At 49.9% G+C, this 26,306-nt stretch overlaps 2 protein-coding genes across 5 annotated transcripts in view; both read right to left on the bottom strand.

Annotated features, from left to right (window-relative positions):
- Window positions 1-725: 725 nt before the first annotated feature.
- On the bottom strand, window positions 726-16,503 carry LOC137607594 (venom phosphodiesterase 1). Of its 2 annotated transcripts, XM_068333471.1 has the most exons (25): window positions 16,444-16,503; window positions 15,445-15,514; window positions 15,214-15,354; window positions 15,018-15,143; window positions 14,332-14,392; window positions 13,913-14,010; window positions 13,606-13,685; window positions 11,604-11,723; window positions 10,974-11,083; window positions 7,570-7,635; window positions 7,406-7,478; window positions 6,692-6,800; window positions 6,174-6,296; window positions 6,064-6,095; window positions 5,824-5,951; window positions 4,971-5,040; window positions 4,747-4,834; window positions 4,499-4,671; window positions 4,377-4,422; window positions 4,139-4,293; window positions 3,912-4,047; window positions 3,330-3,407; window positions 3,129-3,261; window positions 1,195-1,351; window positions 726-1,089 (listed from the first exon to the last, which is right to left on the bottom strand). In XM_068333471.1, the coding sequence occupies exons 1-25, from the start codon at window positions 16,477-16,479 to the stop codon at window positions 916-918; spliced, it is 2,583 nt and encodes an 860-aa protein (XP_068189572.1). In that variant the 5' UTR covers window positions 16,480-16,503; the 3' UTR covers window positions 726-915. The 2 variants fall into 2 exon arrangements, with proteins under 2 accessions (XP_068189572.1, XP_068189573.1); XM_068333472.1 differs by lacking the exon at window positions 1,195-1,351.
- Window positions 16,504-17,765: 1,262 nt separating this feature from the next.
- enpp2l (ectonucleotide pyrophosphatase/phosphodiesterase 2-like) overlaps window positions 17,766-26,306 on the bottom strand; it is a 16,345-nt gene continuing 7,804 nt past the window's right edge. For 2 of the 3 annotated variants that reach the window (XM_068332867.1, XM_068332869.1), the window contains 16 exons: window positions 25,871-25,936; window positions 25,604-25,676; window positions 25,395-25,503; window positions 24,606-24,731; window positions 24,499-24,530; window positions 24,294-24,421; window positions 24,142-24,220; window positions 23,974-24,061; window positions 23,724-23,896; window positions 23,584-23,644; window positions 23,071-23,222; window positions 22,176-22,317; window positions 21,965-22,042; window positions 21,613-21,745; window positions 21,158-21,311; window positions 17,766-18,310 (listed from right to left, as the gene is read on the bottom strand). In XM_068332867.1, the coding sequence (XP_068188968.1) occupies window positions 18,140-18,310; window positions 21,158-21,311; window positions 21,613-21,745; window positions 21,965-22,042; window positions 22,176-22,317; window positions 23,071-23,222; window positions 23,584-23,644; window positions 23,724-23,896; window positions 23,974-24,061; window positions 24,142-24,220; window positions 24,294-24,421; window positions 24,499-24,530; window positions 24,606-24,731; window positions 25,395-25,503; window positions 25,604-25,676; window positions 25,871-25,936 (1,765 nt within the window). In that variant the 3' untranslated portion in view covers window positions 17,766-18,139. The remainder of the gene's footprint in view (window positions 18,311-21,157; window positions 21,312-21,612; window positions 21,746-21,964; window positions 22,043-22,175; window positions 22,318-23,070; window positions 23,223-23,583; window positions 23,645-23,723; window positions 23,897-23,973; window positions 24,062-24,141; window positions 24,221-24,293; window positions 24,422-24,498; window positions 24,531-24,605; window positions 24,732-25,394; window positions 25,504-25,603; window positions 25,677-25,870; window positions 25,937-26,306) is intronic. The other variant, XM_068332868.1, reaches the window with a different exon arrangement.

Below are 26,306 nucleotides of genomic sequence, written 5' to 3'. Positions count from 1 at the left end.
GCCCATCACGGAGGGCGGAGACCACGCCCCCTAGAGGCCTAATGACCCCCCATCGTCTTGGATCCCGTCCCAGAACACGGATTGACGGCTGGAACACGAGTAGGTCCCTGTTCCCCTGAAGACTATCAGGAAAACAAAGTTCATCCTGGTTCCTGATTCAACCATTATTTAATGTCAACGTCTGGAAGAAGTTTTATTAGTTAGTTTATTATTTAGTTTATTATTTAGTTTTATTAGTTTTATTATTTAGTTTTATTATTTAGTTTTATTATTTAGTTTTATTAGTTTTATTATTTAGTTTTAATATTTAGTTTTATTATTTAGTTTTATTAGTTTTATTATTTAGTTTTATTATTTAGTTTTATTATTTAGTTTTATTATTTAGTTTTATTATTTAGTTTTATTAGGTAGTTTTATTATTTAGTTTTATTATTTAGTTTTATTATTTAGTTTTATTAGGTAGTTTTATTATTTAGTTTTATTAGGTAGTTTCCATGAGACAAAAACATGCTAACGTTTGATCCGTGTCGACACGTCTGCTGTTTATTAGAGCTCTTCAAACAGGAAAGAATCCAGACATAAAGATTTAAAAACATTCCCCCCTGTCCCACAATGTCTAGAAACATTCCCCCCTGTCCCACAATGTCTAGAAACATTCCCCCCTGTCCCACAATGTCTAGAAACATTCCCCCCTGTCCCACAATGTCTAGAAACATTCCCCCCTGTCCCACAATGTCTAGAAACATTCCCCCCTGTCCCACAATGTCTAGAAACATTCCCCCCTGTCCCAGAATACTCTGGTTTCTATTTGTGCTGATGGAAATGGACTAAATTAACGTGACTAAATCAAGCTTTGATGTCGGATCATCCGTTGCCATGGCGACATTCCGATCCACACAGGTTTCTCTGATTTCTTCAGGGTTTCCTCTGAATGGCCGCCGTGGGGCGGGTCTTCACCTTCAGCAGCTCTGGGATTGGTCGGTTGCTGTCCTGGTAGAAGTCTAGTCCTGTGATCCATTCCACGTCTCTGACTCGTGATTGGTGGAACCACATGTGTTCCTCCACCCAGTGGGCGTCGGCCTCGGCGCTCTGTCCAATCAGAAAGCCTTTGATTAGAGTTCATCCAGGGCTGCCACCCAAACACCAGGCAACGGGGTCCCACTACAGAGCTGCTCTGTGATTGGCTGTTCTCACCCTGCAACTCTCCGAGTTGTCGGGTCGGTGGGGCAGCAGGAAGGACACGGTGGTCAACTCCCCGGGGCAGACGCCGGCGGACGCCCCCGGGTCAGTGCAGCTGGTCAGGACCACAAAGTAGTGGGTGGGGATCGAGACATTGGGACCGGGCACCGGGCTGGACCAGAGACCAGACGGGTCAGCACAAGGTCAAAGCAAGGTCAGTGTAAGGTCAGCACGAGGTCAAAGCAAGGTCAGTGTAAGGTCATGTAATGGAAATTTGTATTGTGTGTGTCCTGATTTGACTCTTATCATGTCCTTACTGAGAACTGGCTTCAAAACCTCTCCATGCACCCGCTGGGCTAAGTCACATCTTAGTTTGTTTGGACACAGAGGTCACAGAGGTCACAGCAGGTCACAGCCCATTAAACCAGATGCAGCAGACCCAGTACCTGTCTCAGAACCGATGGAGAGGAGATGGAGACCTGTTTTCAGTCAAGGTGTAAGATGTTTTATGGGTGCGTGAAAGCCTTTACATTACATTCCGATGTGTAATAAAGATCTCTTAGTTTTCTTAGTTTTGGTGTGATAGGTTTGGTGCATTCCAAAGGTGTAAGGTCTCCTGATACAGATGGTTTACGAGTGCGTGAAAGCTTCCTACACTGCATTCTCGAGGGTGGTGATGTTTATTCCTCAGTGGGGGGTACCACCAAAAGGAGGGCTGCCTGAGAGCTGGAACTGGCCATTCCTGCTCGCATGCAGGCCTTTCTTCTTAAAAGGTATAAAAGGTGAGGAGTTTCAGTCTCAAAGAAGAGCGAAAGATAGTAAGAAGAGAAAGAAAGTAAGAAAGAGAGAGTCAGCTGCGGGTTACCTACGGACGCCCAGCCTGGTTGAAGCTACTCTGCCTGGGTTGTGGGCTCTCCTTCCCTGTGTCAAGGTAAGAGGCGAAGCATATTTGGAATGCCACCATATATTGCCTTAGCTCAACCAACTATTGGTTTGTTTATTACTATGCTCTGTGGGGAATAAAACTACCAGTTTATTCTAGCATCATAGAATTGTTTCTGTGCTCTGTGGGGAATTAAACTACCAGTTTATTCTAGCATCATAGAATTGTTTCTGTGCTCTGTGGGGAATAAAACTACCAGTTTATTCTAGCATCATAGAATTGTTTGTTTGCATTGCTGTGCGCTGCGGGGACTAAACGACACATTTGGTCTAGCATCATAGAGGTCTTTTGACCTATTGTTTGTTTGTTTGTTTGTACTTATTGTTTCTTAGCATTTCTATTCTCTCCGTGTAATAAATCACACATTTATTATAGCCCTAGAGGAGTGGCTTGATTCATTGTGTGAGTGAGTTTTCTGTGTACCCACCTCCTACGAACCTGTTTATTCAAGTTTTTCACAAAACAGGTCAGCATGAGGTCAGTGCAAGGTCAGCACGAGGTCAGTGCAAGGTCAGCACGAGGTCAGTGTAAGGTCAGCACGAGGTCAAAGCAAGGTCAGTGTAAGGTCAGCACGAGGTCAGTGTAAGGTCAGCACGAGGTCAAAGCAAGGTCAGCACAAGGTCAATGTAAGGTCAGCACGAGGTCAAAGCGAGGTCAGTGTGAGGTCAGAATGAGGTCAAAGCGAGGTCAGTGTGAGGTCAGCATGAGGTCAAAGCAAGGTCAGTGTAAGGTCAGTGTAAGGTCAGTGTAAGGTCAGTGTAAGGTCAGTGTAAGGTCAGCACAAGGTAAACACAAGGTCAACACCCCCCTAGTCATGGGTAGTAATCTCTACAGGCTCCGCCCCCATCCCATCCGAACCCACTCATACAAAAGATCAACATGACATGAAACATGAAACAGCTGTTAGCTGCTAGCCGTTAGCTGAGGCCCCCACTGACTGGACAGGAAGTGGGGGGTACCGGCCCGGCTCGCAGGTCCAGGGACAGACCGGAGAACCTAGACTCACTGCGGGATCCGTTCTGGGGGGTCGAAGCGGCCGTCGTGGTCGTGGTCGAAGGCGGGGCCGGCCAGCACGTGGACGCCGCCGTAGGCCGAGGCGTACTTCTTCAACAGGAAGCGGTGGAAGTAGTGCCACACCCCTTCACAGGAGACAGGAAGTTAACAGGGAGGAGAACGCAGGTACGTCTCCATGGTAACGGCGACTCACTCTGGAACGCCGGGAACATCGGGACCACGTTACTCAGCAGCAGCGCGTCGAACTGTTGGTCGGCCGTCACATTCAGGTCTGCAGGGGGGGGCGACAGGAAACGGAAGGAAGGAACTTCCTGTTCTGTTCTGTGTGTGTGTGTGTGTGTGTGTGTGTGTGTGTGTGTGTGTATGTGTGTGAGTGTGTGTGTGTGTGTGTGTGTGTGTGTGAGTGTGTGTGTGTGTGTGTGTGTGTGGTGTGTGTGTGTGTGTGTGTGTGTATGTGTGTGAGTGTGTGTGTGTGTGTGTGTGTGTGTGAGTGTGTGTGTGTGTGTGTGTGTGTGGTGTGTGTGTGAGTGTGTGTGTGCGTGTGAGTTTGTGTGTGATGTGTGTGTGTGTGTGTGTGTGTGAGTGTGTGTGTGTATGTGTGTGAGTGTGTGTGTGTGTGTGTGTGTGTGTGAGTGTGTGTGTGTGTGTGTGTGTGTGGTGTGTGTGTGAGTGTGTGTGTGCGTGTGAGTTTGTGTGTGATGTGTGTGTGTGTGTGTGTGTGTGAGTGTGTGTGTGTATGTGTGTGTATGTGTACATTTGTGTGTGTGATACCTACTGGGTGGGTAGAGGAAGGCGTGGCTCAGGTTGCTGGTGCCGGTGGGGGGGTCACACGTGGGGCTGCTGGCTGGGGGGATCCTGACGTCGGGCCGAAGGCAGTCGGGTTCCACGGGGGGCAGCGGGTCCAGGTCCGCCTGCAGGTGTGAGGAGGCCCGGGTCAGACCAGAGGCGCCGTCATGTTGGTTGTGATGGGGGCGGGGGTGGCCTGTGGCCACACCCTCTTACCGGCGGGGGCACGGTGAAGGCGGTCCAGAGGGGCATGCGGGCGTCGGGGGCGTAGCCACTGACGAAGCCCTCCTGGTGCAGGAGGCAGTGGCGCCGCCCTGGCTGCAGCAGGCGGGGGCGCCCCCAGGGCAGGTGCCTCCTCTCTGCAGCCCGCGCTGAACGGGGGACACAGGAACGTTATTGGTCGGGCTGTGGCTCCACCCCCTGACGTGACAGGAAGTGGGCGAGGCCTCCTCACCTTCGGCTGCCGTCAGGTTCAGGCGCCGGTTGATCTCCGTTCCGTTCTGAGGAGCAACAAACACCTGAGACCGCTGGACCCCCCCGCCCCCCCAGAACGGACACGGCGCAGCGTTCACCTACCAGCACTGGACAGGAGCACCCCAGCTGGTTTTCGGGGTGCAGGCTGACCAGGGGGCACTGGGTGGGGGGGCTCTGCTCCTGGGGGGGCCGGGGCGTGAAGAAGGGGCGTGTCAGGGCGTGGTTCAGGCTGCCGTGGGTCCCGTTGTTGTCAGACGGGGAAATCTGCAGAACGTCTGAGCAGAATGGCAGCAGTTCAACACCTGCAGGGGGGGTTCTAACACCACCAGGGGGGGTGGATCCAGACTCACCACACATCAGGTTGTACAGCTCAATGTTGGAAAAGGGTTCGATCTGGGTCCGGTACCGGAACCGGGGGCCGTAGCTGAGGAACATGGCCTGCAGGAGGCAAAGCAGGAGTTCACACCTGACCCCTGACTCCTCCCCCTCCACCTGCAGGGGGGGTTCCCTTGAGCGCTGCCGTTAGTGTTAGCATAGACGTAGTGCTGATATGCTACACAGAAGAAGAGCTCACGTGCATGCTGTCCACGTCGTTGTCGTAGCCGTGGTTACCTCCAGAACAGAACTTCAGAGAGTCCGGATACCTGCAGGGGCAACGAACTCGTGCCATCACGGAACACGTCAACTAGCATGTTTGACAAAGACACTGGTTCAACCTAACCTGACTTAACCTAGCCTAACCTAACCTAACCTAACCTAACCTAACCTGACTTAACATAACCTAACCTAACCTAACCTGAATTAACCTAACCTAACCTAACCTAACCTGACTTAACCTAACCTAACCTAACCTAACCTGACTTAACCTAACCTAACCTAACCTAACCTAACCTAACCTAACCTAACCTAACCTAACCTGACTTAACCTAACCTAACCTAACCTAACCTAACCTGACTTAACCTAACCTAACCTAACCTAACCTGACTTAACATAACCTAACCTAACCTAACCTAACCTGAATTAACCTAACCTAACCTAACCTAACCTGACTTAACCTAACCTAACCTAACCTAACCTAACCTAACCTGACTTAACCTAACCTAACCTAACCTAACCTAACCTAACCTAACCTAACGTGACTTAACCTAACCTAACCTGAATTAACCTAACCTAACCTAACCTAACCTGACTTAACCTAACCTAACCTAACCTAACCTAACCTAACCTAACCTGACTTAACCTAACCTAACCTAACCTAACCTGACTTAACCTAACCTAACCTAACCTAACCTAACCTAACCTGACTTAACCTAACCTGACTTAACCTAACCTAACCTAACCTAACCTAACCTAACCTAACCTGACTTAACCTAACCTAACCTGACTTAACCTAACCTAACCCGACGGAAAGAGGGCGTGGCCGTACCTCTCAAACAGCCACCTTGCGTCCACCAGGACGTTGACGTCTTCGATGCGGCGGCTGCTGGCGTAGTGGAGGCGCTTCGGTAGGTGGGCCTTCAGGTACGGCTTGACCTTCTGGTCCGGCTTCCTGCACTGGAGGCAACAAAGACAACCACTGGGTTTACAAGAACCGCCGTTCCAGTGGTCGATGTGAAGGCCTGCCTCCGTAAAGACTCGTAAAGACTCGACCGCCTGGAGGACGTACAGTCATGTTGGAGACTAGTCCAGCCGAGTCCACTGTCGAAGGGAGAAGAAGTTACTGTTACCATAGCAACACGAACTGTTCCCTCTGGATGAAGGGCCGTATTTACGCACTGATGAAGTCTTTGTCTTTGGCTCGGATGCGTCCAAACGGGCCCTCGGTGACCCAGTAGCGGCTCACGTCCCCCACCAGATCCTGCAGGACCTCCTTCCTGTCACAGCTGATTTCCTCCATACCTGCAGCAACCAATCAGTGACAAGTCTTTCTCACTAGGTCTCACTGGTCTCGCTTTGTGACACAAAGAGTCGCTAACAGCAGAAACTGATGCAGGCTTGACCCCAGCTGCCCAGTCAAGGTCAAAGGTCAGACGTTTTGTCTGGAGTCACTAGGGTTCATTTACAGGTCTACGCTGTTCCGTCTCAGACGCAGGCGGTCTTTGTTCTGGAGTGGAAACCGGTCCCAGCAGGCCGGGTCAGAGAAGTGAACCCGTTGGCCTGACGTGACGAAACAGAAGGACTGTGAACGCCCGGGGGGGTCGCCGCCCTCAAACACCACAAACCCCCGCTGCCTGATTGGAGCATCGCGGTTCGTCAGCCGCAGCAATCAGGCCAAACGTTTTCACGTGTGTTACCGTGATCCGCCAGCACCACCATGTTGAGGCAGCGGTGCAGCCCGATCTGCTTCAGCCCGTTCATCAGCTGGCCCATGATGCGGTCCACGCCCTGGATGGCCTGGATCACCTGGGGAGACACACAAACACCTGTCCATCAAGGTCCGGTGTGTTTGACCAGCATCCAGCGTCCAGAATCCAGAGTCCAGTGTCCAGTGTCCAGAGTCCAGTGTCCAGTGTCCAGAGTCCAGTGTCCAGTGTCCAGAGTCCAGCGTCCAGAGTCCAGTGTCCAGAGTCCAGAGTCCAGAGTCCAGTGTCCAGAGTCCAGAGTCCAGAGTCCAGTGTCCAGTGTCCAGAGTCCAGCGTCCAGAGTCCAGAGTCCAGAGTCCAGAGTCCAGTGTCCAGAGTCCAGAGTCCAGAGTCCAGCGTCCAAAGTCCAGCTTCCAGAGTCCAGAGTCCAGAGCGGCGGGACTCCGAGAGAATGCACCCCGAAACGGTTCCTTGTCTTTGTCACCCTCCCAGCGTCCATCAGAGGAAGGGCGTTGGGACGCCAGCAGAGGGCGCTGTGAGGAGACGTCTCCGTCTGCTGATACATCCAATGAAACTGGACTCTGATGACTCAGCGAGAATGGGCGATCATTAGAAACCTATTAGAGATCAATGAAACCTGGCAGAGCCTCTTATCAGACGATAACCACGCTATGATGAGTTTATGGTCATGTGACGGCGCCTCACCCCCCCGCTGACGGGCCCGTAGCTGTGTCCAGACTTATCGGGCTCCTCCAGATACAGCGTGAAGAAGTCCGGCCTGGACAGGACGGCACAAGACCCACGGTCAGTAATCTGATTACTAAAGTAATCTGACTACTAAAGACTGAACTTTGACATGAACAGCTGACCTTTCATCGTCTGGCAGCTGGAGCCACTTCAGCACCGTGAACACCCGCTCTTCAAACGGCACCTTCCTGTGGGGGCAGAGGGGCAGCCACATTAGTGCAGTAGGGGACACGTCCAGTAGGGGTCATGTCCAGTAGGGGTCACGTCCTGTAGGTCCAGTAGGGGTCACGTCCAGTAGGGGTCACATCCAGTAGGTCCAGTAGGGGTCACATCCAGTAGGTCCAGTAGGGGTCACGTCCAGTAGGGGTCACATCTAGTAGGTCCAGTAGGGGTCACATCCAGTAGGGGTCACGTCCAGTAGGGGTCACATCCAGTAGGTCCAGTAGGGGTCACGTCCAGTAAGAGTCACATCAAGTAGGTCCAGTAGGGGTCACGTCCAGTAGGGGTCACATCCAGTAGGTCCAGTAGGGGTCACGTCCAGTAGGGGTCACATCCAGTAGGTCCAGTAGGGGTCACATCCAGTAGGTCCAGTAGGGGTCACGTCCAGTAGGGGTCACATCCAGTAGGGGTCACATCCAGTAGGTCCAGTAGGGGTCACATCCAGCAGGTCCAGTAGGGGTCACATCCAGTAGGTCCAGTAGGGGTCACGTCTAGAGACGATGGGCAGAAACAGAAGCAAGGCCAGAATGTGGGCAGAGTGTCGTCTCCACACCTGTGCCTCATCAGGCTGATGAGCCTGAGGCTCCTTTAGTTTAGTTTAGTTTAGTTTAGTTTAGTTTAGTGTAGTTTAGTTTAGTTTAGTTTAGTTTAGTTTAGTTTAGTTTAGTTTAGTTTAGTGTAGTTTAGTTTAGTTTAGTTTAGTTTAGTTTAGTTTAGTTTAGTTTAGTGTAGTTTAGTTTAGTTTAGTTTAGTTTAGTTTAGTTTAGTTTAGTTTAGTGTAGTTAGGTTTAGTTTAGTTTAGTGTAGTTTAGTTTAGTTTAGTTTAGTGTAGTGTAGTTTAGTTTAGTTTAGTTTAGTTTAGTTTAGTTTAGTTTAGTTTAGTTTAGTGTAGTGTAGTGTAGTTAGGTTTAGTTTAGTTTAGTGTAGTTTAGTTTAGTTTAGTTTAGTTTAGTTTAGTGTAGTTTAGTTTAGTTTAGTTTAGTTTAGTTTAGTTTAGTTTAGTGTAGTGTAGTTTAGTTTAGTTTAGTTTAGTGTAGTGTAGTTAGGTTTAGTTTAGTTTAGTGTAGTTTAGTTTAGTTTAGTTTAGTTTAGTGTAGTTTAGTTTAGTTTAGTTTAGTTTAGTTTAGTTAAGTTTAGTGTAGTGTAGTTAGGTTTAGTTTAGTTTAGTGTAGTTTAGTTTAGTTTAGTTTAGTGTAGTGTAGTTTTAGTTTAGTGTAGTGTAGTTTAGTTTAGTTTAGTTTAGTTTAGTTTAGTTTAGTGTAGTTTAGTTTAGTTTAGTGTAGTGTAGTTTAGTTTAGTGTAGTTTAGTTTAGTTTAGTTTAGTTTAGTTTAGTTTAGTGTAGTTTAGTTTAGTTTAGTTTAGTTTATTGTAGTTTAGTTCAGTTTAGTTTAGTGTAGTGTAGTGTAGTTTAGTTTAGTGTAGTTTAGTTTAGTGTAGTTTAGTTTAGTTTAGTTTAGTGTAGTTTAGTTTAGTTTAGTTTAGTTTAGTGTAGTTTAGTTTAGTGTAGTGTAGTGTAGTTTAGTTTAGTTTAGTTTAGTGTAGTGTAGTTTAGTGTAGTGTAGTGTAGTGTAGTGTAGTTTAGTTTAGTTTAGTTTAGTTTAGTTTAGTTTAGTTTAGTGTAGTTTAGTTTAGTTTAGTGTAGTTTAGTTTAGTTTAGTTTAGTTTAGTGTAGTTTAGTTTAGTTTAGTGTAGTTTAGTGTAGTGTAGTTTAGTTTAGTTTAGTTTAGTTTAGTTTAGTTTAGTTTAGTTTAGTGTAGTGTAGTTTAGTTTAGTTTAGTTTAGTTTAGTGTAGTGTAGTGTAGTTTAGTGTAGTTTAGTTTAGTGTAGTTTAGTTTAGTTTAGTGTAGTTTAGTTTAGTTTAGTTTAGTTTAGTTTAGTTTAGTTTAGTTTAGTTTAGTTTAGTTTAGTTTAGTTTAGTGTAGTGTAGTTTAGTTTAGTTTAGTGCAGTTTGGTTTAGTTTAGTTTAGTTTAGTTTAGTTTAGTTTAGTTTAGTTTAGTTTAGTTTAGTTTAGTGTAGTTTAGTTTAGTGTAGTTTAGTTTAGTTTAGTTTAGTGTAGTTTAGTTTAGTGTAGTTTAGTTTAGTTCAGGAGGTTCTTTTCTTCCTGTCTGGAGTTGATCTGTCGTTCTCTGCCTCCAGTTTCAGTAGAATTAATTGCTCATGTTTGTTTACTTCTAGTTTATTTCTAGTTTATTTCTTCAGTTTCTAGCTTCCTCCTGGATCTTTGGTTTCTGCTTTGTAAGTATTTCCCTTAGTGGTGATTTGTGTTGCCCCTCAGGGGTGTTTTCAGTTCCTACTTTCTATGGTATTTTTCTATGGTATTTGTCATAAATCTGTGTACAGTTGACTTGTCACCTCCTGACACACGCCTGACACACGCCTGACACACAGTTCCCGACTGTCCCCGATCGGGTTCCTCAGAGGGTTCAGAGCTCCAAGTTCCATCCAGACGTGACTCATCAGCTGACTTCCTGTTATTGCTCTTGTTCTATCAGTCCTTCCAGGCCTGTCGTTGTTTCCTGAGTTTCTGTCATATGAATGTTTTTTTACATGTTACCTATTTATAATGACGTGCTTCATCCGTCTCAGCAGCGTTATCAGCCACCACCGCCATCAGAGCCCGGATTATCTTGTTCTTGTCTGAGTAATGACTTTCTAATCGTCTAATTATCACCTATCAGCTGTAATAAATCTTTACTTCATTCAGCTGATTGAACAGAACTTGACCTGCTTGTTTAGCAATACATGTTGCTAACGCGGCTAAGGACATACAGGCCCCTGCATTAAAATAGCAGCATTCTAGCATGTGTTCACGTACCAACAATGACAACATCACATTCTTAATGTGTGAGTTTGCAGCCTTTGGTCCGTGAAACCCCGACCCATGAATAAAATACATAAATAAAACTTATTTATGGGACACAAAGAGATACTGACAATTAAAACAAGGTCATGAGAGTAAATGAATGAATGCTATTAGCTATCAGCGGTACCTCAGGACAAGGTTTAGGACTTCACCTCACCTTCTTGGTTATTAACTTGAATGACAGAATGAATCACTGTAACACCAACTCTGTTTAACCCCAGGGTGTGGGGAGGTCTGATGCCCTGATGGCCCTCTGAGGTCACAGGAAGTGACTGAGGAATGCGTCAGGTGACCTTCAGCTGAAAGCACGCCGGGCATTCCTGGGGATGAACATCTCAGTCATGTGACTCAGGACAGGCTCGGAAACCGCAGCATTTCCTGTTGAGTCTGGTTGGTGCAGACACTGGGCTGAACTCAATGGGGGGGCGGCTGGGGGTCTTACCCGTTATACGGTTCATAGATGTCTGGAAAGCTGCCGCTGATTTTAACATCGGATCCCGGCCAGAAGAAGGTCCCGGACTTCAGGCCCTGGCGCTTCGCTGTGAGCCAGATCTGCAGACGAGTCACATGACCAACGGCACGTGAGTCATGACATCACAACTATCATTCATTTATTATTCCTGAATATATAAGTTCCATTAAGTTTAATATTGGATTTCTAGCTGCTCAAATTCCCCATAAATAATGAAGTTTGAGTGATTCCTGATGGGAAAGCCGAAGACAACTTGTTGGTCTTGGTGCCTTCAGTTTTGACTACCAGGCCACAAACAGGCCTGCTGATGAGGTTTGTTCCTGCTAAATTCTTCTCAGGGTCTACAAGAAAACTGTTCTTAACGCAAACCGATCGGCACCTCAGTGGTTGTTGGTTTTTAACAGGACCAAAAAGGACCGAACGTGTGACGGAATGGAACCAAACTGCTATGGGTGGATGGAAAGGAGCCAGACAAGCTAATGGGACATTTACTGGCCTTGGTGGATAGAAGGCCCCACTAGTCATTACAATTAACAGAGAAACAATCAAGTGGTCAAATACAACCCAACTCTCCCAGGGTGCATCTGAAACTGGACTCACTGGCTCTCCGAGGTACCAGTCCGGGTTGTTCTTCTCTGGACCGGACAGATTGAAGATGGCGTTGAACACCGGGTCGTACATGGTGTTGTCGATCAAGCCGTTGGACTCTGGATAGAGACCCTGAGAGGAGGACAGAGTCGGTGAGGTGGTGATCAATAACCGTCTGTAAGGGCTTGGACCAGTCATCGCCCAGAATCTGAAGAACGAGCCCAAACATCTAGACCCAACAGGTCGATGGCTATCGTTTGAAGTGTTGGGTCTAGATGTCTAGACGTCAGCCATCAGGTGGTCAGAATGTACAGCAATGTTTTGCCACACTGGTCCAGACAGTAAGAGAAGCCAGCCAGGAGTTAGTCTGTGTCAGCTGGGGAACTCTCGTTAGCTGGACCTCCTTCTGTCCATGTGTGGTAAACATGCTTTTCTCTGTGGGGGGGTGGGTCCCTGGAAATCATCAAGACCAGTCTGACACAGCTGCACTTGATTGGACAAACACCATTTCCAGGGAAGATTTGTTTCCTACCAACCTCTGCACCGGCGTTTAGTTGCAGAACCTGCAGATGACCTTGTCACCATCTACACCACCCTCATCAGGCCGTGTCTGGAATACAGCTCAGTGCTTTTGGTGGGCTGCTCCAAAGAACAACAGGCAGAGCTAGAGCGAGTCCAGAAACGTGCCTGCAAAATCATCATGAGGAGAGCTGGAAACATCTCAGAGCCCTCACCATCACTCCAGACCAGGAGGGAGGAGGCTGCAGAGAAGCTGATCAGGGACATGCATGACGAGCAACACCCTCTGCATGACCTGCTACCTCCAACACGAGGCAGCCGCACAGCTAGAACATTGAGGAACCAACATAAGCTGGCTGAACCCGAGCCCAAGGCCAAGACAAATAGACTTAAAAACTCGACCCTGCATACTGTTGTTAGGCTGTATGATGACACTTTTTAAATAAGTAATACAGGATCGCCACCAAAACTGCTACAGTTTCCATGCTTTGCTGCCCTGAAAATGCGCTTAACTTAAAATATCGTCTGCTTTTTCTTATTTATTTATTCATTCTATTGTGTGCTGTAAAGTTCAGCTGTTTTTTCAGTGGGGCCTTGGCTCCACGGCAAGCTTGAATTAAATAAAGTCAAAGTCAAAAACAACCCTGACACGTCTGCCATGAAATCGTTTGTCACCTGGGGGGCATCTGTTACCCTCCCCTTCTGGAACTACCAGGCAGTTTGCAGGTTCAAACAGATTTAATAAGTTCCACACTGACAAAAAACTCAAGTCTGCAGCTGTGTGAGCTAACAGACTCATTAATCAAGTTAGCATGCCAGGCTAATTAGAATGCTATTAGTCTGACAAGGGAAAGTTTTTAAGATTCTGTTTGTATGTCTGGATCCAATTCCTTCCAATCGATTCTGGGAAAGTAAAGCTCAGGGTGGGGCAAACTCAAAAGGTCAATAGGGCTGATCCTCATGGGATCATGGGCACCAGAAGAACTTTCATGAACATCTGACATTCTGGATTGATGGTGAAGCGACCCACGACAGACCAACACCTCCGTGGTGCCACCAGAGTACTGCGACAGGAAGCTGGTGGTCGTCCACCAATCAGCTGACGTGACGACTGCTGATGAAACAACCAGCCAATAGAATAAAGCCTGAAACAGGATGTTTCCCTGCCATGTGTCCGTGTGGTGGAACACGAGAATGACGTGTTTGCTGGAGTCCTGGAGCCACAGCTGTTCTAACGAGTAGGAAACAAGTCAGGGAACAAAGGCTGCTCTGTGTGGCAGGAACTGGGTTTGATTGGCTGCCGGAGGGCGTGGTTTGAGTCACTGTTAGGGTGTACCTTAACGATGGTGTAGAGGTTTGGGTTATGGGTTAGGGTTAGATTTAGGGGTTAGGTTCAGGGTTAGGGTTTGGATTAAGGTTTGGGTTAGGGTTTGGTTTTGGATTAGGGTTTGGGTTTGGGTTTGGATCAGGGTTAGGGGTTAGGACTAGGGTTTACCGTAACAATGGTGTAGTGGTTGGGGAAGGTCTTGCTAGGAAACGCTGCCTGCATGTATGGAGCTGAGGTTCCACACGTCTCTATGGCAACAGAAGCAGAGTGGTCATTGGAGGACAGACTGAATCATTTGTGTGAAGCGGCGTCACACTGAAACATCTGCTAGAACTCGATGGGACACGATGACAACACGACGGTCACGTCTACAGTTCCAGAAGACAGGTTCTACTTGACTTTTAGTTCTAACAGAAGGGTCAAACGTTCCTCAGAAATGGCCAAACAGTACTCATGAGGGGGGAACAAGACTGACGGAGCTTATCCAGGACCGGCATGAGGGAGCTCCAGGTGTGAAGATACTCCGACCTCAGTCCATCCAACGAGACGAGGAGCAGCGGCTGGCGGCTGAAGCTGTGGAGGAGGACAATGTCAAACATCTGACCTCCAGAGAGGAGGAGATTCACACAGACAGGTGTAGCAGGAGGTGTAGCAGGAGGTGTAGTAGGGCAACAGGAGGTGTAGCTGGAGGTGTAGTAGGACAGCAGGAGGTGTAGTAGGACAGCAGGAGGTGTAGTAGGACAGTAGGAGGTGTAGTAGGACAGCAGGAGGTGTAGTAGGAGGTGTAGTAGGACAGCAGGAGGTGTAGTAGTACAGTAGGAGGTGTAGTAGGACAGCAGGAGGTGTAGTAGGAGGTGTAGTAGGACAGCAGGAGGTGTAGCACGTCCTGCTCACCCTGCTGGACACCGTGCTGCTGACAGGTCTTCACACTCGTCCTCCATCCATTCAGTCTCTCCTGGAACGACACATTTTGGACACATTTGAGGGGTGGGTCACTTCTGTCTGGTCCTGGTTCTGGTCCTGGTCCTGGTTCTGGTCAAGGGACGGTCCAGGAGCTCGTCTCCCCAGTGTCTACGGTGGGACACCAGTTCAACACAACCAGCTGCACGTCCATGAGGACATGTGTAACAGGCCCCCTACCGTGGCAGACGTGCCCCCCTACCGTGGCAGACGTGCCCCCCTACCGTGGCAGACGTGCCCCCCTACCGTGGCAGACGTGCCCCCCTACCGTGGCAGACGTGCCCCCCTACCGTAGCAGACGTGCCCCCCTACCGTGGCAGACGTGCCCCCCTACCGTGGCAGACGTGCCCCCCTACCGTGGCAGACGTGCCCCCCTACCGTAGCAGACGTGCCCCCCTACCGTGGCAGATGTGCCCCCCTACCGTAGCAGACGTGCCCCCCTACCGTGGCAGACGTGCCCCCCTACCGTAGCAGACGTGCCCCCCTACCGTAGCAGACGTGCCCCCCTACCGTAGCAGATGTGCCCCCCTACCGTGGCAGATGTGCCCCCCTACCGTAGCAGATGTGCCCCCCTACCGTGGCAGATGTGCCCCCCTACCGTGGCAGACGTGCCCCCCTACCGTGGCAGACGTGCTGGTAGTCGGTGCAGCAGTCTCCGGCGCTCAGACAGTCGTGGGAACAGTGGCATCGGCTCTGGTTCAGCCTGGTCTCTCCACAGCGCAGCCGGGTGCACCCCCACTGTTGGACTGAGCCCCCCGACCAGTTACTGGACTGACAGTCGTTTGTAAAGCTGAACCGCAGCCCCGCCCATCTCACCTGGAACCGTGCAGGTGTCGTAGAAGTCGTAGCAGCAGCTGTTGCTGGCCTTACAGGTGTCGTCGCACCGGCAGCCGGGGGCGTCGCCGTCATACGGCTCGAAACAGCGCCCCCTGCAGGACGTGTGGGGGGCGGGCGGGGCTGGAAGACATAAAGCCAGGGTGTGTGTGTGTGTGTGTGTGTGTGCGTGCGTGCGTGCGTGCGTGCGTGCGTGTGTGTGTGTGGCGGTACCTCTATCCAGTCCGAGACCAAGTCCGAGACCAAGGATCAGGGTCACAATTGACACGGCTAACACAGCAATCTGAGAAACACACAGAGGTCAGAGGTCACCTCTGGCTGTGGGCTGGTGCTTGTGAGGTGGGAGGCGGGGTTGGGGGGCGGGGTTTACTCTCATCAACGTTCACAGTTAAACAGGCCGCTGCTACGGTTTGTGTTCACGCTAATGGGAACTCTGTAAACGGAGTGCAGCGCCCCCTGTGGTGGTGATGATGAAGGTGAAGGTAAAGGTGAAGGTGATGAAGGTGAAGGTGATGAAGGTGAAGGTGATGAAGGTGAAGGTGAAGGTGAAGGTGATGAAGGTGAAGGTGATGAAGGTGAAGGTGAAGGTGAAGGTGATGAAGGTGAAGGTGATGAAGGTGAAGGTGATGAAGGTGAAGGTGAAGGTGAAGGTGATGAAGGTGAAGGTGAAGGTGAAGGTGATGAAGGTGAAGGTGAAGGTGATGAAGGTGAAGGTGAAGGTGAAGGTGATGAAGGTGCTCTTTACTTGTGTATACAGGAACGGGTTAGGGTGATAAATGTTTCTCTATCAGGGTTCCTGGTAAATCTACTCTTTGTCAACCAGATCATACAGGCAGCATCAAAACAACAAAACTGTTTCCATGACGACCGCGTCCTTCATCAGCTCACGTCAGGTCACCCTGACGGCTGTCACCACAGCTGACCCAGAAACAGCAGAACCTGACAGGAAGAAGACCAAACTGATCCATGTCCTCCACACGGGTGTGACGGGATTGACCAGCACCAGTTCACTCAATGAGGCGTTTACACCAACACGCGTTACGTCACGCCAACGTCAACCAAAACACTGTTCAGTGTGAACGCCAGCAGAGTCAGAGTGAGTCAGATTCAGATTGAGAATCAGAGTCAGAGTCAGATTCAGAGTCAGAGTCAGAGTCAGATTGAGATTGAGAGTCAGAGTCTGAGTCTGAATCAGATTCGGTCTCTACTCACGAGGATCTTCTTCTTCGGTGACTCCATCCAACCCATGGCTGCTAGACGTGGTGCTCTGTGCTGGGAGATGGACGGGTATGACACGCGTTCCTCTGCCTGAGGAGAGGGAACATCCCAGCAGTGACCTCTGGACCAGGTGAGCGCTTGATAAGTAACCGATTACCTGAACACGGTGATAACCCCACGGTTCTGTTTTCACTCTTTTCACACGTTCTTACTCCACAAGCTCACCTGATGCCAGCGAGACGGGAAACGTCACGGTTAGAAGGTGGTTTGTGGAGATCCAGACCCAGCGCGGCTCCTGATCACAATGTTTGGGGTGTTCTCTGCTACCAACGAACCATAAAGGACGGGATGTCGTTCAGGATCTTCTAGACCGAGGCCAGCACTGGTACCTAATTCTGAAAGGGTTGTGGACTCACAGTGGTGCGGTGATCTGGGGGTTAGGGTTGTGTACTCGTGTGGAAAACCAGGAAGTGAAACACAACAGGGCTCTGTTTAGGTTTTTGTTATGTTTAATGAAACAAACTTGATGAACATCTGAAGGCCTCTGGACACCCCCTGGTCCTGCTGCAGAGCATCTGCTCAACCCAACAGCAGTGTCACAGCATGTTTGAAAGGACATGTTGGAGATTTTGGGGAATATAGTGGAGAAAACAAACAAGATGTGTTGCCAAGTTCAGGGGTCTCACGGGAGGGTCACCTGGGGTCCTCCTGGGGGGTGCCTAGCAATATGGTCCAATAGTTCCACCCATTGGTAGAACAGTGACAAACATATTTATCTTTACCAGAGAGTTCAAGTCCTCTGGTTTGGTTGTCAGTAGAGGTCTGACCCCCCGGTGGAGATGAGCCACTTGGGATGGGGTCCCATCAAAGGTGGGTCCTTGATGTAGCCCGTTACGGGTGTCTCTAGATGGACTTTGGCCTTTTAAGCCTCTTCAGAGTCTTTGTGACTCAGACGACCTCTAGGTTTAGCCATGAGGTTCAGGACTGTGAGGTTTGGCTGGGTGACCCGCCTCTCTGCCCTCACCTCTTTGTTACGTAATGGATAGGAGGCAGCTAACAAAGCCTTTGGTTCTTGTTGAGAAGCTGAGGAGCCAATCATGCGATAGGGTTGGTATGTTCCAGAACGTCATACCATTTCACAAACCTCTACAGAAAGGTCTTCACCTGCTAAACTTTACCAATGCTGTGGTACAATCCAGGGGGGGGCCTTCAGAGTTCCTGTTCAGGCAGTCGTTAGCATCTACATGTGTCCAATTTAAGGGACATTTGTTACAGGAAGTCCTCACCTCCAATAAAACTGACAAAATAACAGAGACTGCGATCAGTGATTTTTATCAATATGAAAAGACACGTTCAAAAATGTTTAACTTCTACAGCATACAACGGATGGTCAGTAAGAATACAACGTATGCACTGGATATAGCTAAAGGCTAACAGCAGAAAGCGGTCCTTCATGTTGGCATGGCAACAGATGGGTTTGTGATGTGCGGAGGCAGCTCTGGAGGACGTCCTACATTCTGCATCACTCTTTGCTAGCCTATCCTTTTGCTGGGTAGCTTTAAATACTCCAAACGTCTTTCCGAGCTCCTCCCAGCAGCCTCTCTGGTCCAAACAGCCAAGCGCCGACTGTCCAGTGAGCATGCAGTGAAAAGGCGTCCGTCCTGTTTGTGTCGTCTGTCTTCTGTTGTGTCTAGTCGTCGCTCTCAAAGGTGTGCAGGTAGGTCTTTAGGCTAAGGGTGCTGGTGTAGGTCAGGTTGGTAGACCGGAACAGGTCCAGGCCGGTCAGGATCTCCACATCTCGGACCCGAGCCGTATGGAGTTTTAGCAGGTCTTCGACCCACTGAGACTCGTCCTCCAGGTTCTGCACACAGAAACGGAGAAAACATTAGGTAACATCTCTTCGTTGTGGCGTCTTTCTGAGCAATTATGAGAGAACAGGTCTGATCTTGTCATTCTGAGACCAAATGTCAGGACTGACAGACAGGATTTTCTTTCCAAATGGTCGTAATGGTGTCACGATGTTGGGTGTTGTGTTGGGTCATCTCCTGTCTCAGGTTCGGGTGTGGATTTTTTGGTTTACCGGAACCCAACAGATTGTTCTCGATAGCCTGAAGGACTGAAACCAGCTCGGACACATTTCACATGTCTTCATTTACGACCATCATGTCAGGACTTTTCTGGTCTATAGTCACCGCTGTGACTCGCCTTTTTGTGCTTTTTGTGTCTCTACCCCTTGTAGGGCGTGTTCAGCCATTTTGAGTTTGTCACCTGTTGAGAAAATTGTTGTAACCTAAAACCAATTATTATGTCAGTTTGTGGGTCTACGTAAACCTGGTTTGTCAGTTTGTGGGTCTACGTAAACCTGGTTTGTCAGTTTGTGGGTCTACGTAAACCTGGTTTGTCAGTTTGTGGGTCTACGTAAACCTGGTTTGTCAGTATGTGGGTCTACGTAAACCTGGTTTGTCAGTTTGTGGGTCAACGTAAACCTGGTTTGTCAGTTTGTGGGTCAACGTAAACCTGGTTTGTCAGTGTGTGGGTCTACGTAAACCTTGTTTGTCAGTTTGTGGGTCTACGTAAACCTGGTTTGTCAGTTTGTGGGTCAACGTAAACCTGGTTTCTGGTGGTGCTGAGTCTTCGTTAAATTCTAACGAGGACCTTCACTTGTCATTTTGTGTGTTTCCTGCTGTGGATTTTTGGACTTTGAACTACACTTTGGAGACCTGGTGTTGTACGCTGGGTGGTTTACCTGAAGTTTGTTTGGTAGGATCTTCTGGCTTTGAGGAATACCTTTTGGGAATTCTTTTTGAGAATACCTCATTAACCTGATCTTTCCATGTTTACTCTAAATGATTCCTCTCCGTTAACGGAGTGCCCTACCAACCCGGTGACCCGGGTTCACTCCTGATCCTGGTGTGACGCATGAAGTACCCTGTTCTGGTTTAGAGGAAGTGGGCGGGGGGGTCACTGATAACCTTGCAATGTGAACTTTGATATGATTAAGAGACCTTATCTTTATTTACACAAGCTGTTCCCGGACATCTTGACGTTAGTCTGGATTATTTTTCCTGAACGTCTCTCATCGACCAATCAGACGATGGAAGAGTACGGCCCAGTCCAAGTCGCTGGTAATGGTGTTTGAAAGCTAAAACCTGATCCTCTACATGTCAGCAGAAGTAGCGTCACTGGTGAGGGGTTGGGTCTTTCTTCCCACAGGAATGTGGGAGCTGCCGTTGGGGTACTGGTTAGACTGGTTCCAGTCTGGTGAAGAACATCTAAACACAACCCAGGTTTTACAGGCAGACCGAGTGTGGGAACGTCCCCATTAAACGTGGGACGACTAAACCCAGACTGACAGCAGTGACTCTGGTCTGAATGGAGCGTTAGGACCAGCTTCTGGCTCAGAACCCACATGACGCCGTTTCATTGTGTCATTCATGACTCACCCTGATAGGATGATGGAACAGTTTCAGCTAAAATGAAAGGAAAGGTGTAGAAAACTGTGGTGAAACCAGCGATGTTGTTTGGTCTAGAGACAGTGGCTCTTAGCCTGGGTTCGATGGAACCCCAGGGGTTCGATGAGTCGGTCTCAGGGGTTCGGCGGAGATTTTGCCAAACACACACGAATCACTGTGTATGTTTGACACATCATGTCAATTGGTGATGACACGCCCCCTTAGCCGTCACTGGCTGCAGGTGATCACGTGACGCTACATCATTAGCCTACCTGTGCTACAGGGGATTTTGCTCACTGAGTGGTGGATTTCTGCCTGTCATGATGGTACGTCATCTGATTGATTTCTTAATATTTTAATCCATAGTAACTATGTTGAGCAAAACAAGAAAGTGGTCAGACGAACATGTGTAACCTGAATTTACCTGTACTGTCTAACAGAACGTGATGGGAGTCAGGGTTCTGTAGGATCTGAATGTCAAGGTGAACAACTCTAGTCTGGTGCTGGTAAAAATAAAGGAAGCAGATGGAAGCTGATGGAAACAACAGAAACAGACTTTGGTGTAAAATGACATCAGAGTAACACCTGTCAAGGTGAAGCCACGCATATCTGAACTGGTCTCTATGACAACAGCAAGGTTCGGTACCTCCAACAAGGTTAAGAACCTCTGATCTAGAGACAGTGTCACTGAGGAAAAGACAGGAGACAGAGCTGGAGGTAGCAGAGATGAAGATGCTGAGGTTCTCTCTGGGAGTGACCAGGATGGATAGGATCAGGAATGAGTCCATCAGAGGGACAGCACATGTTAGAGGTTCTGGAGATAAAGTCAGAGAGGCCAGACTGAGATGGTTTGGACATGTCCAGAGGAGAGATAGTGAATATATTGGTAGAAGGATGCTGAGTTCTGAACTGCCAGGCAGGAGGCCTAGAGGAAGACCAAAGAGGAGGTTTATGGATGTAGTGAAAGAGGACATGAAGGTAGTTGGTGTGAGAGGAGAGGATGAGAAGACAGGGTTAGATGGAGGACACTGATTGGCTGTGGAGACCCCTGAAGGGAAAAGCTGAAAGGAGGAGAAGAAGAAGACGGGTGATTAAAGTCTCACCTTTAATCTGCTCTGAATAAGTTCCTGTCCAGAATGAATGAGGACAGAGACAGGACAGGGGATCGGGGACCAGGGACCAGGGACCGGGGAAAAGGGATGTGGGATAGGGGACCGGGGACCGGTGACCCCCTGCAGGCGACAGGCGGTACTCACATTACAGGACTCGCTGTTGTCTGGTCTGTGGGGGACCAGGAAGGAGAAGACCCTCAGGGGCCCCTCACACCGGTCCACCGTCTGGTTGGGCTCCTGGCAGCTTGCCACCACCGTGTAGTAGTGGGTGGGGATGGGCGGAGCCTCCACGGCGACCCTGGACAGAGGAGGAGGTTAAACCTGGTGGAACCGCTTCAGTTCCTGTTCCTGGAGTTTAGACCATTGATCCGTTCTACTGAGTCGACCCTGTTGCCACGACGACACAGAACGAGAGCTATGAAAAGCAGATTTCTCTGTTTTTAAGGTCAGGAAACATTTTTAACTCCTGGAAATGTTTCTTCTCTGCTGTGTTTACAACGCCCTAATCAATAACCGATCACTTTATGGTGTCCTAATCAATAACTGATCGCTTTATAGCTTCCTAATCAATAAGCAATCACTGTGACAACCAGCCTCACTCTCTGATCCGGTCCACGGTGTCCCGGAGGCCGTCGTAGTCGTAGTCGTAGACCGGGCCGGCCAAGACGTGGATGCCGTTGCGCTCCTCGGCGTAACGCCTCAGCAGCGCCCCCTGCAGGTAAGTCCAGATCCCTGCACACACAGGTTCTGATTGGTCCACAGCTTTGATCAACAAAACAGACTAATCATTCATGGGGGTGTGGCCGCTTCGCCCTCCTTCCTCTCCAAGGTACTAAGACCAGAACCAGTACCAGGACCAGTACCAGTACCAGGACCAGGACCCAGAACAGGACCCTGAGCAGAACCAGTACCAGGACCAGTACCAGGACCAGGACCAGCCGGGGCACTTACTCTTGAACGCGGGGTACATGGGGACGGTGTTGGTGATGAGCGAAGCGTCGTGTCTGGACCCCGGAGTCGACGCCAGGTCTGCCAACAAACCCCCAGCAGAGAACACGGAATCACCCACCAGGAATACTGGGAATACTGGGAATACTGGGAATACTGGGAATACTGGGATGGTGTGACCGGATGCATCCTCCCCCCCGCCCCTTAGGCTCACCTGGGGGAAACAGGAAGCCGTAGGTGAGCCCCCGGTTCTGGCTGTAGGCAGAGCAGCTCTGGCTCTGATCTGCTGACACTCTGGAGTCGACCCGAACACACGGAGCGCCGGGGGCCACGCCCGGTAAGGGGGTGGGGTCGTCCTGAGGACGAGAGAGAGACGGGGTCTGTAGCGGGTTCACCTGAACCATCAGCAGCTACGATCAAACCAGAGATGAATAATCCACCAAGATGGTCCTGCTCAGACCGATCAAAATGATCAAAGTACTCAAACTGATCAAGCTAATCAAACTGTTTCCGTGTGTGTACCTGTGTGTGTACCTATATGTGTACCTGTGTGTGTACCTATATGTCTACCTGTGTACCTGTGTGTGTACCTGTGTACCTATATGTGTACCTGTGTACCTGTGTGTGTACCTGTGTACCTGTGTGTGTACCTGTGTACCTGTGTGTGTACCTGTGTACCTGTGTGTGTACCTGTGTGTGTACCTATATGTGTACCTGTGTACCTGTGTGTGTACCAGTGTGTGTACCTATATGTGTACCTGTGTACCTGTGTGTGTACCTGTGTATGGTACCTATATGTGTACCTGTGTGTGTACCTGTGTGTATACTTGTGTGTACCTGTGTCTATACTTGTGTGTACTTGTGTGTACCTATGTGTTTACCTGTGTGTATACCTGCGTGTGTGTATGTGTGTATACCTGTGTGTGTGCATGTGTGTACCTGTGTATATACCTGTGTGTGTACCTGTGTGTGTATCTGTGTGTGTGTACTTGTGTATATACCTGTGTGTGTACCTGTGTGTATACCTGCGTGTGTACATGTGTGTGTACCTGTGTGGGTACCTGTGCGTGTACCTGCGTGTGTACATGTGTGTGTACCTGTGTGGGTACCTGTGCGTGTACCTGTGGTGACAGCGTGTAGGCCGTCCACAGGGGCGTGGCCAGCTCTGTGCTGTAGCCGCTGATGAACTCCAGGTGAGGAAGTAACCTGTACTGAGTGTCAAACATGACAGCTGGACGCCCAAAGGGGAGGTGTGTGGTGTCTACACACACACACACACACACACACACACACACACACACACACACACACACACACACACACACACACACACACACACACACACAGTGTGTGTCATCTTTCCTACACATGATAATAAATACCAATATATGTGACACAAACACACGTCTAACAGCGTGACCTACAGAACCTACAGAACCTACAGTACCTACAGAATCTACTGAACCTACAGAATCTACTGAACCTACAGAACCTACAGAACCTACAGAATCTACTGAACCTACAGAACCTACAGTACCTACAGAATCTACTGAACCTACAGAACCTACAGTACCTACAGAATCTACTGAACCTACAGAACCTACAGAACCTACAGTACCTACTGTAGCTGTAGAACCCGTCTGGTGCAGGACTGAAGGCCTCCATAATTTCCTCCACTTTGTTCTGGAAGAGAAGACGGACTGTTGCTGCCCTCTAGTGGCTGAACGTGTACCAGAACGCACTGTGACATCATTCCTCTGACCTCATCATCACAGCTGCATCCCAGGTCGTCGGTCGGCGTGGCATCGGACGGAGACGCGGGCGACGGCGGCGTCACCTCCTCTGGCATGCTGGGAAGGTGCGGCGGGTCCTTCAGCATGTCGTTCAGGCTGCCGTGAGTACCGTTGTTGGGGGCCGGCTGCAAACCTAACAAGTCTGAGACAGGGGGGCGGAGTCTTTACACGGCGGCGCCGGCTGCGCGGCTGTGGGTTGGTGCAGACGAGTCTTCTCACCACACATCACGTTGTACAGCTCAATGTTCTCAAACTCTGGGACTCTCTTCTTGAACTTGAAGCTCGGCCCGTGACCCAGGAATATGGTCTGCATGAGGAAACAGAGGTGAGCAGGTGACCCGGCGGGGCGTCAGGACACCCGAACACTTTGTGGGCGTGGCCACCAACCCTCATGCTGGTGATCTTGTTGTCAAAGCCGTGGTCACCATTGAATCCGCAGCGGGTCCTCAGCTTCTCAGGCATTTTCCTGAAGCAAACCACACGTTTAGAGCGCAGCCGGTCGGGGCAGGCGATCACCCGTACGCCGCGGTGCGGGCTACCTGGCGATGTGCCACTTCCTCTCCATCAGCAGGTGGACGTCCTCGATCCTGCGGTTGTTGGCGTAGTGGAGCCTCTTGGGTAAATGCTGCTTCAGGTAGGGCTTGAAGTGCTGGGTGGACATTTTGCACTGGAACAGGAAGCGTCCGGGTCAACAACCCGGGACCAAGACTGGGCGTGGGTGACAGGGTATCTCGCTGTACTCACCGTGAGGTTCGCCACCACCACCTTCGGGTCGTCTGAAAAGGAAAGAGTCAGCATGAAGCCTGCTCAGGGGTTCAAGCCTGTGTTCAAAGCAGCCGGGCCCGTCTTACATGTGGTGGACTTGGGGTCGCGGGGTCGTATCCTGCCCAGCGAGCCAGGAATCAGGGTGATCTCATCTATGTTGAGCGGGTAGCTGCTGAGGAACTCGGTCCGGTCGCAGTGGGCCTCCTCCATACCTGAGAAGAACAGCAGAGGACCGTGGTTTCTGTTTGGGAAGCAGGTTCTGAGGGTCCAAACCAACATCCTGGAGGACCTTCTTTAGTTGATCCAGGTGCGACTGAATCAAGATGTCTGTGTAGGTTCTCAGTTCAGACCAATCAAGACCATCCCTCCAGAAAAGTCTTTTTTTGACCCACCTTAAATCAACCTGTTGACTGAGTCAAGAACCTCAGTCCATCCCTGAATACTCGACAGTAGTCCACCCTAACCAGACCATAAACCAGGTACCACAGTTCTTGAGGGAAAGACTATCCGTCTCTTTTCTTCTGCTGATCCAGGTCCACTACAGTATTCTACACTTCCTGGTGAATCCTGAATCCCGTCAGTCTCTCCAGAGGGTTCTGGGTCTACCCTCGGTCCATCTCGCTTTCCTTTTATGACCTCAAACTCCCTCACTTCTGTCGGGGGACGTCCAACAATGTCCAGCTGAGGACCGCGGTCTCAGGTTCTGACTGCCACCCCCGTCTGTGTGCCTGGAGATCCTGTTCCTGACCACAAGGATCTGAGAACAAGCTCAGCCCCCCACTACGTGGTGCTGGACTTGAATTTTGTTCCGGGTCGACTGTTCTTGCGGTAAATCACATTTACATTGGAGGTGGACACGCCCCTCGTGGTCGTACCGTGGTCTCCGACGATGATGACGTTGACACAGCGGTGCAGGTTCATCTGCTTCAGGCCGTTCATCAGCTGACCGATGATGTTGTCGATCTCCCTCAGAGGGTTGTCCAGCTGCAGGAAGACAGGACGGACAGGAAGTGATGGACAGGAAGTGACGGACAGGAAGTGGCAGACTGTCTCACCACGTCACCACTTCCCCGGCGGCGCTCACCTCGCTGCTGAGCGGTCCCAGGCGATGTCCGAAGGTGTCGGGCTGCTCCGAGTGGACGGCGTAGACGTACGGCCTGAAGGGGGCGACACGGCCATTTTAACCTGAAGCACCGCCTCACACAGACCACACCCACAGAGACGCTGAAGCCACACCCCCCTCTGGGATCCCTGAACGTCTGCTAGCGTTACCCCTAGCCGACCCGGGTCCAGGTAGTGATGCGGTCCAGGTGTTCCGTCTAATGATACCCGTGTGAAAAAGAGGACGCACCTTTCATCATCAGGCAGGTGCAGCCAGCGCAGGATGGTCAGGATCCGCCTCTCCAGAGGAATCACCCTGAAACGCCAGGACCGCCGTGATGAAGATGATGGTGGAGGAAGGTGAGCATCAGTTCTACCGACTCATGTCCATCGGGGGGGTCAGAACACACAGGTGTGTGTGTGTGGTGTGTGTGTGTGTGTGTGTGAACATGTGTGTGTGTGTGTGTGTGTTAACATGTGTGTGTGTGTGTGTGTGTGTGTGTGTGTGTGTGTGTGTGTGTGTGTGTGTGTGTGCGGTGTGTGTGTGTGTGTGTGTGTGTGTGTGTGTGTGCGGTGTGTGTGTGTGTGTGTGTGTGTGTGTGTGTGTGTGTGCGGTGTGTGTGTGTGTGTGTGTGTGCGGTGTGTGTGTGTGTGTGTGTTGACTGCATCCACTGAGATGCTCTCAG

Source organism: Antennarius striatus, chromosome 14 (assembly GCF_040054535.1).
Source record: "Antennarius striatus isolate MH-2024 chromosome 14, ASM4005453v1, whole genome shotgun sequence".
Taxonomy (NCBI): domain Eukaryota; kingdom Metazoa; phylum Chordata; class Actinopteri; order Lophiiformes; family Antennariidae; genus Antennarius; species Antennarius striatus.
Note: the sequence above shows the minus strand (reverse complement) of the source record. Positions and strands in the feature narration are given on the sequence as shown.